Source organism: Salvia splendens, chromosome 22 (genome assembly GCF_004379255.2).
Source record: "Salvia splendens isolate huo1 chromosome 22, SspV2, whole genome shotgun sequence".
In the NCBI taxonomy this organism is placed as follows: domain Eukaryota; kingdom Viridiplantae; phylum Streptophyta; class Magnoliopsida; order Lamiales; family Lamiaceae; genus Salvia; species Salvia splendens.
The window spans coordinates 1,152,457-1,166,149 of record NC_056053.1 but is presented as its reverse complement, the minus strand read 5'-3'; the positions used below and the strand labels follow the sequence as shown (position 1 = coordinate 1,166,149).

Below are 13,693 nucleotides of genomic sequence, written 5' to 3'. Positions count from 1 at the left end.
CCCCTACTAATATTGAAATTTCCATTCATCAGATCATCAACATGGTTTTCCACTCATCAGAAATTTCAACACTAAAACACCTGCTTTTTACCCTAAAAGATTAGGATCAAAATAAAAAATTTCCAAATATGGACTATATATGCTCAAAACAGCAAAAACTATTTAGCTAGACACTGCAACTGCTAAAGACGAGTAAAAGTTCACAACCCAAAAGAGAACATAAAACCAACAATTAAGCTACCCTAAGAGAGCCTCCTCAAGACCATGTAGTTCAAACCTTTCGATGCATCTTTTGCTTTTCGATATGTGGTTCAATACTTACATCCTTCTACTCATCTACAACTTACTAGCTGCCTCCAATCATCTTTGCCTTTCGTCATAACCTCGACGGTCTTGTGAGCTGCTGCCCTTCAATTTCTCCAGTTTGCGCTTTTTTGCAGCTAGCCGAGGTCTCAACTGCACAATGTTTCAATAGTTTAGGCAAAGCAATCATATCTGGACTCGATTCCAGCTAACTTTTCTGATAGATGATTCAGACTTTCTCCGATGAAATCTCATCAGATAATGCACATCATGCATAAGAAACTCTTTTCGAAGAATCAACGAGCTAAGCTTTATAATAGTAGAAGATCTGAATAGTGATTGAAACCAGATAGCACTTATAAGGTCATAAAAAACATCCAAGACCACAAATAACAACCAAATATGATATTAACGATTAATTCTTGTGAGAACTTTTTTATCGCGAGAATGTGAGAATGCCGCTTCAGTACATATAAGTGCAGATAAGCGCAATTCATTGCAGATATGTGCAAATAAGTGCAAATACTTTATATGTTCAGTGCGACCGGTTCCCATTTCAGAAGGTTCTTGTCCGAACCTTTCCCTTATAAATATGAGCATATATTTGTAATCGGAAGACATACCATCTCCACATACTTCAATTGCTTCATTACTTCTTCTGTTTCTAGTTCCTGAATCAGCAACAAGTGATTACTTTTTAGTATAAATAACCGTCATACTCCAAAATGCATGTCGAAAACAGGTAAATCAAAGATCACACGATATAAGTCCATGAAATTTGGAAATTTGGGAATGTGTAAGACCAATAGTTCAGAGCAATATCTAAAGCTATTAGATAAAAAAACACAACTTTAATGATAAAAATGCATTAATATAATAGAAATTAGCGAAATACCTGGGGCGCGGCACAGTCTGCACGAGTTGGATCCCAAAGAATGCAATGAAAGCATTCCCAGTTATCCGTTTGGACTTCAAAGAGGGGGGCTCTGCCAATATTTTTATTCAAAAGTCAGTGAGTAATTAATAAAAAGGATCAAACAACTCAAAGGTTAGTTATTTACCTGCGCCATTTTCCACACTCAGTTCCATCAATGCCTTCTCCAACTCCTTCGATGACCTCACGGCACTGAATCCAATTACCAATAGGGCTGCGCTTTAAAGAATTGATAGCGTCCTTGTCCTAAAGAGCGATGCTATTCCATTTAGTACCCTCAGAAACAAGCTTTTAACTGATACTCCGTACATGAAAAAACTAAATCATCGGAAATGTTACCTGTGTGTTAATGTTACTAGAAGTACCCACTTCTAATACGTCGCCAAAATAATTGCAAACCCTACAGAAATTGCAAACATCAATCACGATCCACGAGAGCTGATGAACATTACTGGAATTGGAAATATTGGAAGTTCCAAAGCTTTATAAATTTATAAGGTACAAGCCAAAATAAGACAACATAGAACAAAAAAATAACAATTACCAATAAGTGCAAAGAATAAAAAGTTTAACAACCGACAAAATAGGGGGGCAACAACCACCAAATAACAGAAAAAGAAGAAAACAGAGTACATATATGCGAAGAACATACTCATCAACGGGACCGCACCAATCAGGAACATCAGCTTGAAATTCATTGCCAACTCGCGCGTTGGACATATACGGTTCAGTATCTGTAAACATGAACTCCAAGGATCCCAATTCCAATTCTGATGTTGAATGTCGATTTATGCCCGTTTCCGTGCCTGTGTTCCCCAGATTATTGCTTGTAGATTTCTCGTTCAATATTTTATGCTTTTTTTTCAGACACGAGCTGCAAAGCCACTCGCTAAGTGGCAATATTGTTATGCGAGGATTATAGCAAGAAGTATGAAATGCATCTTCACAATTATCGCATATCAGCATGTTTTTCGAGCTGTCCCTCTGCTCACATACTTTGCACGACTTGGAACAATATTTGTTAGTTTGTTCATTAGACGCTCCATCTCGTCTAACCCATACTCTATCGAGCACTCCCTGACTTCTAAGAATTGAAATGCAAGCATCTCTTTCTGAAATCTCTTCTGGCGCTTTTCCAGCAATCAATGCGCCAGAAGAAGAGCACTCCCCTGCATCATCTGTATGAACTTTCAAGACAGGTGAACAATGATCCTTAGCATTGCAATCATTCAAAATTCTGTCTACTTCAGTTGTCAATGGCTCTTCAGAACCAGCTTCGTCCACAGCACGAAACTCATTGGAGGATGCTGTAGCCATTTTGCTGTTTTCAACTGAATGCGCCACAGGAGATCTCACACCTTCTGCTGCACGCTCCGGAACAGAAACTGCACGCTCTTTGGCATCCAACAGAGGAGCATCAGAACCAAAGGCAGAGTGGCCAGCATTACTAGCTTTAGCAGTGGCAGAAGAAAAAATTTCGAAGAATGAAGGAGACTTCTTATTGTCTTCTCTACGTTGGTATACGTACACGAAGTTCTGAGACATTCTACTGGATTTTGATAGCATGGAACAATTTCTTTTGTATGTTATGTGCTGCACTCCGCGCAGAACATCATCAATATTTGCATCGTGTTTAGAAAGCTCTCCACAGTCACCAAAATGACGTTCACAGCTAACTGAACATCTTCCATTCATCTTCGAACCTGGCATTACGTCAAATGCAAAATCCTTGTTTCATGAAGTCCAAAGAACAACTTCCATCAGCCTATACATAAAAGTTAATCCATTCAGCAATTTACCCATCAAAGATTGCGTATAATTAGTAGATGGAATACTTATACCAGAAATGAATCATATACGCTGTTTCCGGTCCATAAGACATATTGTATCTTTACTATATGTCTTACAAAATTCACTATTCAAGACAGTTTCAGCATGAAACAATTCAGAGTGTCATGTAACACCTTGAAATATTACTTTGAGTACAAGAAATCAACTTCTAAAAAGTGAACAGCAACAAATAATGACCATTTTTTATTGTCACTTTGCACACCTTTCCTGTCAATATTTCTCCACTACAAATTGCAATTTTTTAAAAACGTCACACCATCTTCACTGTAGAATTAAAACCCAGATCTTGATCATTCAACTCCACAAGTTCAACCTATCTCTAAGTAAAGCTTTACATACAACTCAGGCAATGTAAATATAAGAAAAACTGGATGTAAACCATGAAAAACCACATCTATTTAGCCCTAACTCTTAGTGTCTTCTTGGATATCAAACAAATCAGGACATGAGGGCATACACAAACTCACTAGACATAAAAGTATAAAAGGGGTCCTAATGTTGTCTTAGATAGAAGCAAGATTTGTTGGGAGTTTTTCATCAACAGAGTGTACACCTTAACCACCAAGAATAATCTCATTCTAACAACCCATGCTTCTTAGAACCACAAGAAAGCATATACAGAAAACAAAGAGGGAGAACAGCCCACACCCTTTCATCCTTTAGCTAATATGTTAGTGCCAGTTGCCACTGTTATCTTGTTAAAGTAAAGTAAATAAATTCAAACAGGTGAAAGCAGCCATTTCCAGATTCTTAGAAAAAGGTTATCAAGCATTTCGATTCATTTCATTTCTGTATTTTGCTTAGCTGTTATCTATCAGGACACATGATGCAGACACAACTGGCACCTGAGAGGTTCAGTTATGAACACCCGGGAATTCTGCTGGATATAAACCTGCTGATTCTGTATTGACACTTAGGAACACTGCAGAAATTTATTAATCAGCAATACCATACAAGTGACAGCCTCACCTCTACAAGTCAAAGGAAATTTACAAACTAGTGAAGGGAGAAACCTAAAAACAAAATTCTTATCAAAACACAGCCTAAGTAAGGAGATGGCTGCTAAAAATCTACATCATACATTAATCGGACCTAAACTTCCGAGATTCAACAATTATGCGAAAACCCAATCCTATATCACAAATCCCAATCTTAATAGATCAATCATCAAACAAACTCACATATCTCCTTCTCCAGAATTTCCTCTAAATCACAAAGATACATGTTTTCCATCATTTCCAATCACCGTCATATTACCCATACCATTACAAGAATTTTTATACACAAAAAGATGCTTTCTACAACTCTTTTCCATCAAATTGGCAACCCATTAACTAGAAAGCCTCTTTCAATTCCAAACACTTTATTTCAATGCCATTGAGATTCCCTGCACACCATTCCTCTTTCTGACACGGATTAGCAATTTTCCACTACTGAATCAAACGATTTCAAACATTTATGCACAAATCAACAAACATTCACACAAATATACATAAAATTGTACAGGCATGTTCCCCAAACTTGATTAGCCTGTTTATCACATAACTAATGAGCACACAGCAGCAAAAACGTGATTCTGTTCGTACTGTTTATTGTCAGAGTTGAAGAAAATAACGACGGCAAATTCAAGAAATAAGGCAAGATTGAATTTTTATGTGTATACCATTAGTTTGCCATTGCAACAGTTGCATCAGTAGAGTGTTAGTCTCCACCGCTTTTCGCTGGGGTTTGGGGGTTTCTGTCCAAGAAAGAGATGGAGATTGAAAGAGGGAGAGAGAGAGGGGAAAGAGAGGGAAGAGAGGTGTGAAGTAATGCACTATGCAAATTCTATTTATGATTTGCCAAACAGAAAGGGGAGAGTTGAGAAAAAAGGCCAAACTAAAAATATTCTTTTGTGAAAATGTAAATATTCTTTTTGTGAAAAAAGTCATAATTTTTTTTAACTATTTTATAGTATAGTTTTGAGGGGGATTATGAGATTTGAGTTCTTATAGGGCTTTTTTAAACTTTTAGATAGAATGGGTATAAGGTTATACGGAATATAACGATATTGGACGACAAGTCTGGATAGATTATTCGTTTAAGTTGGCGGGAAGTTGATGTATCAACACGTCTTCGTCGTGATCATACTGAAAGGTGTTTTTCATAGTATTCGCGGTTCTGGTCATGGAAACTGTGCGGATATTTAATGACATGTTATTTAGAACGAAAAGTCTTGAATGATTGTCGTTTGAGTAAAAAAAAAACAGTTAGTATACCAACACGTGTTTTGTCACGATCATACTAAAAGATGATCTCCGCCATTCCGGGATGTTATTATGCAACCATGCGGATATTTAATGATGTGCTATTTAGAATGTGTAGTTATTAAATTATTAGAATGTGTAGTTATTAAATTACTAGACGACAAGTCTGAATAGGTGTTCGTTGGTGTCGGTGGCAAGTTAATTTATCAACAAGTGTATATCGTGATTATACTAAAAGGTGGTGATCTCCGCTATTATTGGATGTAATAATGCATCCGTGTGGATATTTAATAATTTGTTATTTAGAATATGTAGTTATTAAATTATTAGACGACAAGTCCGAATGTATGTTCGTTGATTTCGGCGATAAGTTAACGTATTGAACGCGTGTTTGTCGCGATCAGCTAAAAGGTGATCTCTGCATTCGTGGCACCGAATCATGACACCTATGCAAATATTTAATGACGTGTACTAGACAACAAGTTTGAATATTCAATGATGTTGGTGGCAAGTTAATATATCAACACGTGTTCATCGCGATCGTAATGAACATGGATCTTCAACATATCAGAGTTATATTTTTTAGCATTTTTAAATCAAAGTAGAATTTAATTTGTCTCAATTTGCCACTCAAATTCATAAGATCAATTTACTCGAACTTTATCAACTTCAATAGAGCTGACAACCAAAATTGCTCACTGTTTTCGTTTTTTTACCATGATAAAAGATTCTAGTTTGACATTTTTAACAGGTCATGATATACTACTCCATATTAATGCATATTTAATGCGAATATCTAAGGAAAACAAAATTCATGGCTGTTTGCCATCTAACACTTGCAAGATTTACATATTCTCACAATTTTACATAAATTGTAATAATGCTGCACAGAATTGCTCAGTTTTTACACAAAATCTGTGCATTTCTGTGGTAATCTCATGGCTTATTGAGAATCTATAAAATAGTACAAAATACATAAATAAAATGTTATTAACAGTTAAATATCAAATAAATTGGCAGAGACCATGTAAATATAATGGAAAAATAGATTAAAATGTTACAATGTAAGTTGTTAGTTGGAGATCCAGACAAGAAGCATTTACAATATGTAGAACAAAACTTGAGTCAGAACCAGCATAGCAGTGATGGAGTCTGATAGATTTGATTCCCAATTCAAATCCTAAAACTAAATGCTGCAAAATCACCAAAATTAAATGTGGTTGGCAAACATTAACGTTCTTAGTCAGCTTGCTCCATCAGCATTGTAGAATCTGCACAGCAGGCTGAGCAATGAGAAGAAGGCATCGAGATTCTCCGATTTGTGCTCAACTAGTCGACTAGAGATAGCAGGAACAATATCTGAAACACCATTCAAATGCCAAAAGTAGAGATTTAAAGGCAGAGACAGACATATATAAGAGCTAGCAACGGGATATGACATCTCGAGGTGAGCAAATCTCCACATTGAATGGGACGTACCTCTTCACATGGCAGTAAAACCGAAATTGACAAGGGATAGAACTACACCTGCGGGATGACTGTTCTGTGCAGTTTTGGTGCTGAATACAACAAGATTTATTAAATATCTGATATAATTCATAGAATTCAAAATCTACATAAAATCAATCAAAGAAAAACCACGTCGCAGTTTCAATGGTGCAGAACTGAAGATAGAACATGTGGCCCAAGTAAAAAAATTAAATCTTCAAAAAACTTTGTGCAAGAGAAACTTCACCATTACTATAAGTGCTATATCGGCCAAACCAAACACGAAAAATGCAACTTGAGAGAACAGCGCAAGGAAATTATTTTAATATATATGTTCAGAATCAAAATGTTAATTTATTAATTAATTCAATCCACACCGGGCCATGGCCAGCTAGATAACAAAAATTCAAAGGAGAAATTAGAAGAAAGATTACCCCACAGGCACTTCAAGGCAGTCCAATGCTATCTTTGCCTAGAAGAAGAAAGTCGGATAAGAATTTCGCGTCTTAAAGAGGCTCACACTATAGACAAGGCTCATGAACATAAAAGTCAGCATAAAAAACAGAATATCCATAAAAACATCAGAACAAAAACATATGCAATCAACAATAATGATCATTCACCAACAAAGTTTTAGCAAAACACTGGATATTAAAATCACTAAGATCCGATTTGATTCATGGTAGATTGTTTAATACATTACACATACACAGGCAGAAGGAAAAACAGGAGCATTTTAACAATTCATACAGGTAAGCAGCTGAAAATAGAACATAATCTCGTAATTGAACACTGCAAAATCAAACTTTACAGTAACAGCTATCACCTGTTCTACAGCAAGCTTCATATATGAAGGCTACCGGGATGTACAATCCAGTGGTGCCAAAAGGGGTAACAGAGTGGGCGATGATGCTCGAGTACATGCTGAAAGACGACACCAGCTGTCCTCATCGACAATACAATGACTGGCTGAAGCACAAGATTGATGTTGAATATTCTCCGAGTACATTGCCTCTCCAGAAACTGACTTTCAAGTCAAACTGGAGTCAAGATAATCAAGAGAACACTCTTGCTTATTAATCTCTATACTCTATTGATACCATTGTAAAGTGAATAAAGTGAAAAATAACAAAAAGAGTATAGAGTTAGTTGAAGAATACTGAACCATTTGTGCTGAAACTGTGTATGTGTGTTTACATACTCTGATACAAGAAACACTATTGCATCACATATTTTCTTTCTATGGAGTTTCTGTTTTATTTGTATCCATTTTATTGGTTATGATATAAATTACTGTAATGCATGAAATGAAATAGTTGTATATTATTTGGATTTCGTATTGGTATTGTCATAAACTATTAGGCTATCATTTATTCTACTTAATAAAATGCAATTTTTTTATAAAAAATTAATGCATATATGTTCCTAGAGTTGAAATCATATAAGCCACTCTTACCAAAATGCCCCTAGTAACACTGAATTTCCATTCATCAGATCATCAACATGGCTTTCCATTCATCAGAAATTTCAACACTAAAACCACCTGCTTTTTATCATAACAGATTAGGATCAAAATAAAAAATTTCCAAATATGGACTATATATGCTCAAAAGAGCAAAAAATATTTAGCTAAGCCCTGACAATGCTAAAGATGAGCAAATGTTCACTACCCAAAAGAGAACATAGAAACAACAATTAAGCTACCCTAAGAGAGCCTCCACAAGAACATGTAGTTCAAACCTTTCGATGCATATTTTGCATTTCGATATGTGGTTCAAAACTAACAGCCTTCTACTCATCTACAACTTCCTAGCCGCCTCCCATCATCTTCGCCTTTCTTCAAAACCTCGACGGTCTCGTGGGCAGCTTCCCTTCAATTTCTCCAGTTTGCACTTTTTTGCAGCTAGCCGGGGTCTCAACTGCACAATGTTTCAATAGTTAGGCAAAGCAATCATATATGGACTCGATTCCCGCTAACTTTTCTGATAGATGATTCAGACTTTCTTCGATGAAATCTCATCAGATAATGCACACAATACATATGAAACTTCTTTCGATGAATTAAGGAGCAAACTTTTAAATAACTAGAAGATCTAAATAATAATTGAAACCAGATAGCACTATAAGGTCATAAAAAAACATCCAAAACCACAAATAACAACCAAATACTATTATACTCTATGGATTAATAATTTTAAGAAATTTTTTGTCGTGAGAATGCCGCTTCAGTGCATATAAGTGCAGATAAGTGCAATTTCAGCGCTATTAATTGCAATTAATTGCAGATAAGTGCAAATACTGTATATGTTCAGTGCGACTGGTTCCCATTTTTAGAAGGTTCTTGTCCGAACCTTTCCCTTAAATATATGAGCATATATTTGAAATCAGAAGACATACCATCTCCACATACTTCAATTGCTTCATTACTTCTTCTGTTTCTAGTTCCTGAATTAGCAACACGTGATTTCTTTTTAGTATAAATAACCGTCACTCCAATATGCATGTCGAAAACAGGCAAATATAAATTCACATAATATAATTCCATGAAAATTGGGAATGTGTAAGATCAATAATTCAGAAAGTTCGATGCAGACAAGAGAGTGCTGAATAAGGCAGAGCAATATCTAAAGCTATTAAAACAAAACACAACTTTAATGATAAAATGCATTAAAATAGAAATTAGTGAAATACCTGGGGTGCGGCACAGTCTGCACGAGTTGGATCCCAAAGAATGCAACGAAAGCATTCCCAGTTATCCGTTTGGACTTCAATGAGTGGGGCTCTGCCAATATTTTTTTTGAAAGTCAGTAGAGTAATTAATAAAAATCATCAAACATCTCAAAGTTTAGTTATTACCTGCGCCATTTTCCACACACAGTTCCATCAATGCCTTCTCCAACTCCTTCGATGACCTCACGGCACTGAATCCAATTACCAATAGGACTGTGCTTTAAAAAATTGATAGCGTCCTTGTCCTAGAGAGTGATGCTATTCCTTTAGTACCCTCAAGCTTTTAACTGATACATGTAAAAACTAAATCATCGGAAATGTTACCTGTGTGTCAATGTTACTAGAAGTATGCACTTCTAATACATCGCCAAAATAATTGCAATCCCTACAGCAATTGCAAAGATCAATCACGATTCACGAGAACTGAGCAATGGTTGCAAACAATGAAAAACCAAATAAAACAGACTCAACTTCAGCATTTATGATACTTTCTGAGAATCTGATGAACATTACTGGAATTGGAAATATTGGAAATTTCAAGGCTTTAAAGATTCATATGGTAAAAGACAATATAAGAAAACATAGAACAACGAAAAAATAACAATAACCAATAAGCGCAAAGAATAAAATGAAAAACAACCGACAAAATGGGCTGAAGGTGGGGGGCAACAGACCACCTAATAACAGAAAAAAGAAGAAAACAGAATACATATAAGCGAAGAACATACTCATCAACGGGGCCGCACCAATCAGGAACATCAGCTTGAAATTCATTGCCAACTCGCACGTTGGACATATACGGTTCAGTATCTGTAAACATGAACTCCAAGGATCCCAGTTCCAATTCCCATGTTGAATGTCGATTTATGCCTGTTTCTGTGCCTGTGTTCTCCTGATTATTGCTTGCAGATTTATCGTTCAAAATTTTATGCTTTTTTTTCAGACACGAGCTACAAAGCCACTCGCTAAGTGGCAATATTTTTATGCGAGGATTATAGCAAGAAGCATGAAATGCATCTTCACAATTATCACATATCAGCATGTTTTTTGAGCTGTCCCTCTGCTCACATACCTTGCACGACTTGGAACAATATTTGTTAGTTTTTTCATTAGACACTCCATCTCTTCTAACCCAAACTCTATCGAGCACTCCCTGACTTCTAAGAATTGAAATGCAAGCATCTCTTTCTGAAATCTCTTCTGGCTCTTTCCCAGTAATCACTGTGCCAGAAGAGGAGCACTCTCCTGCATCATCTGTATGAACTTTCAGGACAGGTGAACTAAGTTCCAAAGATGATTTTGATGATGAACAATGATCCTTAGCATTGCAATCATTCAAAATTCTGTCTACATCACTTGTCAAGGCCTCTTCAGAACCAGCTTCTTCCACAGCACGGAACTCGTTAGAGGATGCTGTAGCCACTTTGCTGTTTTCAACTGGATGCAGCACAGGAGATCTTACACCCTCTGTCGCACGCTCTGGAACAGAAACTGCACAATCTTTGGCATCCAACAGAGGAGCTTCAGAACTGAAGGCAGAGTGGCCACCATTACTAGCTTTAGCAGTGGCAGATGAAAAAATTTCGAAGAATGAAGGAGACTTCTTATTGACTTTTCTACGTTGGTATACGTACACGAAGTTCTGAGACATTCTACTGGATTTTGATAGCAAGGAACAATTTCTTTTGTACGTTATGTGCTGCACTCTGTGCAGATCATCATCAATATTTGCATCCTGTTTAGAAAGCTCTCCACAGTCACCAAAATGTCGTTCACAGCAAACCGAACATCTTCCCTTCATCATGGAACCTGGCATTAAGTCAAATGCAACGCCTTGTTTCATGAAGTCCAATGAACAACTTCCATCAGCCTATACATAAAAGTTAATCCATTCAGCAATTTACCCATCAAAGATTGCGTATAATTAGTAGATGAATACTTATATAAGCTGTTTCCGCTCCATAAGACATATTGTATCTATACTATATAAGCCTTACAACATTCACTATTCAAGACAGTTTCAGCATGAAACAATTCAGAGTGTCATGTAACCTTGAAATGTTACTTTTCAAGAAATCAACTTTTAAAAAGTGAACATCAACAAATAATGACCTTTTTGTACTGTCACTTTGCACACCTTTCCTGTCAACATTTCTCCACTAAAAATTGCAGGTTTTTAAAAACGTCACGCCATCTTTACTGCAGAATATATGAAACTCAGTTCTTGATCATTCAACTCCACAAGTTCAACCTATCTCTACTAAGTAAAGGTTTACACACAACTCAGGCAGTCTAAATATAAAGAAAAACTGGATGAAACGATGAAAACCATGAAAAACCACATCTATTAAGCCTAACTCTTAGTGTCTTCTTGGATACCAAATAATCAGGGCATGAGGACATACACAAACTCATTAGCCATAAAGCCTACAAGGGGTCCTAAGGTTGTCTTTGATAGAAGCGAGATTTGTTGGGAATTTATCCTAGATCAACAGATTGTCCGCTGCAACCACCAAGAATAACCTCATCTAACAACCCCTGCTCCTTGGAACCACAAGTGAGCATGTACAGATAAAAAACAGGGAGAACAAAACCCTACGCCCGTTAGCTAATATGTTGGTGCCAGCTGACACGATTATCTCGTAAGTAAATAAATTCAAACAGACGAAAGCAGGCATTTACAGATTCTCAGGAAAAGGCTATTAAGGATTTCGATTCATTTCATTTCTTTATTTTGCTTAGATGTTATCTATCAGGACACATGATGCAGAGACAGCTGGCACCTGAGAGGTTCAGTTATGAACACCTGGGAGTTTTGCTGGATATAAACCTGCTGAGTCTGTATTGACACTTAGGAACCCTACAGAAATCTATTAGTCAGCAACACCATACAAGTGACGGCCTCACCTCTACAAGTCGAAGGATATGAGAATTTGAAGAAAAATTACAAACTAATGAATGGTGAAACATTAAAATAAATTTCTTATTAAAGTTTAAAACGCAACCTAAACAAGGAGATGGCTGCTAAAAATTTCCATCATACATTAATCGGACCTAAACTTCCGAGATTCAACAATTATGCGAAAACCCATCCTATTATCACAAATCTCAATCTTAATAGATCAATCATCAAACAAACTCACATATATCCTTCTCCAGAATTTCCTCTAATCACAAAGATACATGTTTTCCAACATTTCCAATCACAATCATATTACCCATACCATTACAAGAATCTTTATACACAAAAAGATGCTTTCTACAACTCTTTCCATCAAATTGACAACCCATTAACTAGAAAGCCTCATTCAATTCAAAACATCTCATTTTAATGCCATTAAGGGTTCCCTACATAGCATTCCTCTTTCTGACACGGATTAGCAATTTTCCACTACTGAATCAAACGATTTCAAACCTTTATGCACAAATAAACAAACATTCACACAAATATGCATAAAATTGTACAGGCATGTTCCCCAAACTTGATTATCCTGTCTATCACATAAATAATGAGCACAGCAAAACGGTGATTATGTTCGTACTATTTATTGTCAGAGTTGAAGAAAATAACGACGACAAATTCAAGAAATAAGGCAAGATTGAATTTTATGTGTATACCATTAGTTTTCCATTGCAACAGTGGCATCAGTTGAGTCTTAGTTTCCACCGATTTTCGCTGGGGTTTGGGGGTTTCTGTTCAAGAGAGAGATGGAGATGGAAAGAGGGAGATAGAGAAACTGAGAGAGAGGGAAGAGAAGTGTGTAGTTATGCACTATGCAAATTGTATTTATGAATGTCAAACAGAAGGGGGAGAGTTGGGGAAAAAGGCCAAGGTAAACATATTCTTTTGTGAAAATGTAAATATTCTTTTTGTGAAAAAAAGTCATAATTTAACTATTTTACAATTTTGTGGGGGATTATGAGATTTGGGTTCTTATATGGCTTTTTAAAACTTTTAGATGGATTGGTTATAAGGTTATTTGGATTATATGATTGTAAAATTATTGGACAACAAGTCTGGATAGATTTGTTCGTTTAAGTTGGCGGGAAGTTGCACGTGTTCGGGGCGATCATACTGAAAGGTGATCTTTCGCAGTATTCACGGATATGATCATGGCAAGTGTGCGGATATTTAATGACA

At 36.3% G+C, this 13,693-nt stretch overlaps 2 protein-coding genes across 6 annotated transcripts; both read right to left on the bottom strand.

Annotated features, from left to right (window-relative positions):
• Positions 1-7: 7 nt before the first annotated feature.
• Positions 8-4,881, bottom strand: LOC121785721. The gene is made up of 7 exons (XM_042184136.1): positions 4,752-4,881; positions 1,890-2,940; positions 1,577-1,637; positions 1,365-1,483; positions 1,199-1,289; positions 927-974; positions 8-456 (listed from the first exon to the last, which is right to left on the bottom strand). The coding sequence occupies exons 1-7, from the start codon at positions 4,777-4,779 to the stop codon at positions 361-363; spliced, it is 1,494 nt and encodes a 497-aa protein (XP_042040070.1). The 5' UTR covers positions 4,780-4,881; the 3' UTR covers positions 8-360.
• A 1,450-nt stretch (positions 4,882-6,331) lies between these two features.
• On the bottom strand, positions 6,332-13,304 carry LOC121786018 (protein let-418-like). 5 transcript variants are annotated; one of them, XR_006047099.1, is made up of 11 exons: positions 13,171-13,304; positions 10,281-11,422; positions 9,877-9,937; positions 9,679-9,797; positions 9,514-9,604; positions 9,220-9,267; positions 8,563-8,741; positions 8,279-8,365; positions 7,257-7,862; positions 6,814-6,893; positions 6,332-6,693 (listed from the first exon to the last, which is right to left on the bottom strand). XR_006047099.1 is itself a non-coding variant. In XM_042184526.1 (7 exons), exons 1-7 carry the CDS (start codon positions 13,171-13,173, stop codon positions 8,646-8,648), a joined length of 1,560 nt encoding a protein of 519 aa, XP_042040460.1. In that variant the 5' UTR covers positions 13,174-13,304; the 3' UTR covers positions 8,048-8,645. The 5 variants fall into 5 exon arrangements, 2 of the variants coding, with proteins under 2 accessions (XP_042040460.1, XP_042040461.1); XR_006047098.1 differs by having other exon boundaries at positions 7,257-8,365; XR_006047100.1 differs by lacking the exon at positions 8,279-8,365.
• Between the last annotated feature and the right edge of the window lie 389 nt (positions 13,305-13,693).

What these genes read in the sequence shown, in the direction of transcription:
- LOC121785721 (XM_042184136.1), bottom strand. Translation starts at nt 4,779, where the DNA reads ATGCAACTGTTGCAATGGCAAACTAATG. An exon ending in CTAGTAACATTAACACACAG is followed by an intron (nt 1,484 to 1,576) that starts GTAACATTTCCG and finishes ATCGCTCTTTAG; the next exon opens with GACAAGGACGCTATCAATTC. An exon ending in AATTGAAGTATGTGGAGATG is followed by an intron (nt 457 to 926) that starts GTATGTCTTCCG and finishes AACATTGTGCAG; the next exon opens with TTGAGACCTCGGCTAGCTGC.
- LOC121786018 (XM_042184526.1), bottom strand. An exon ending in CTAGTAACATTGACACACAG is followed by an intron (nt 9,798 to 9,876) that starts GTAACATTTCCG and finishes ATCACTCTCTAG; the next exon opens with GACAAGGACGCTATCAATTT. An exon ending in CAGACTGTGCCGCACCCCAG is followed by an intron (nt 9,268 to 9,513) that starts GTATTTCACTAA and finishes TTGCTAATTCAG; the next exon opens with GAACTAGAAACAGAAGAAGT.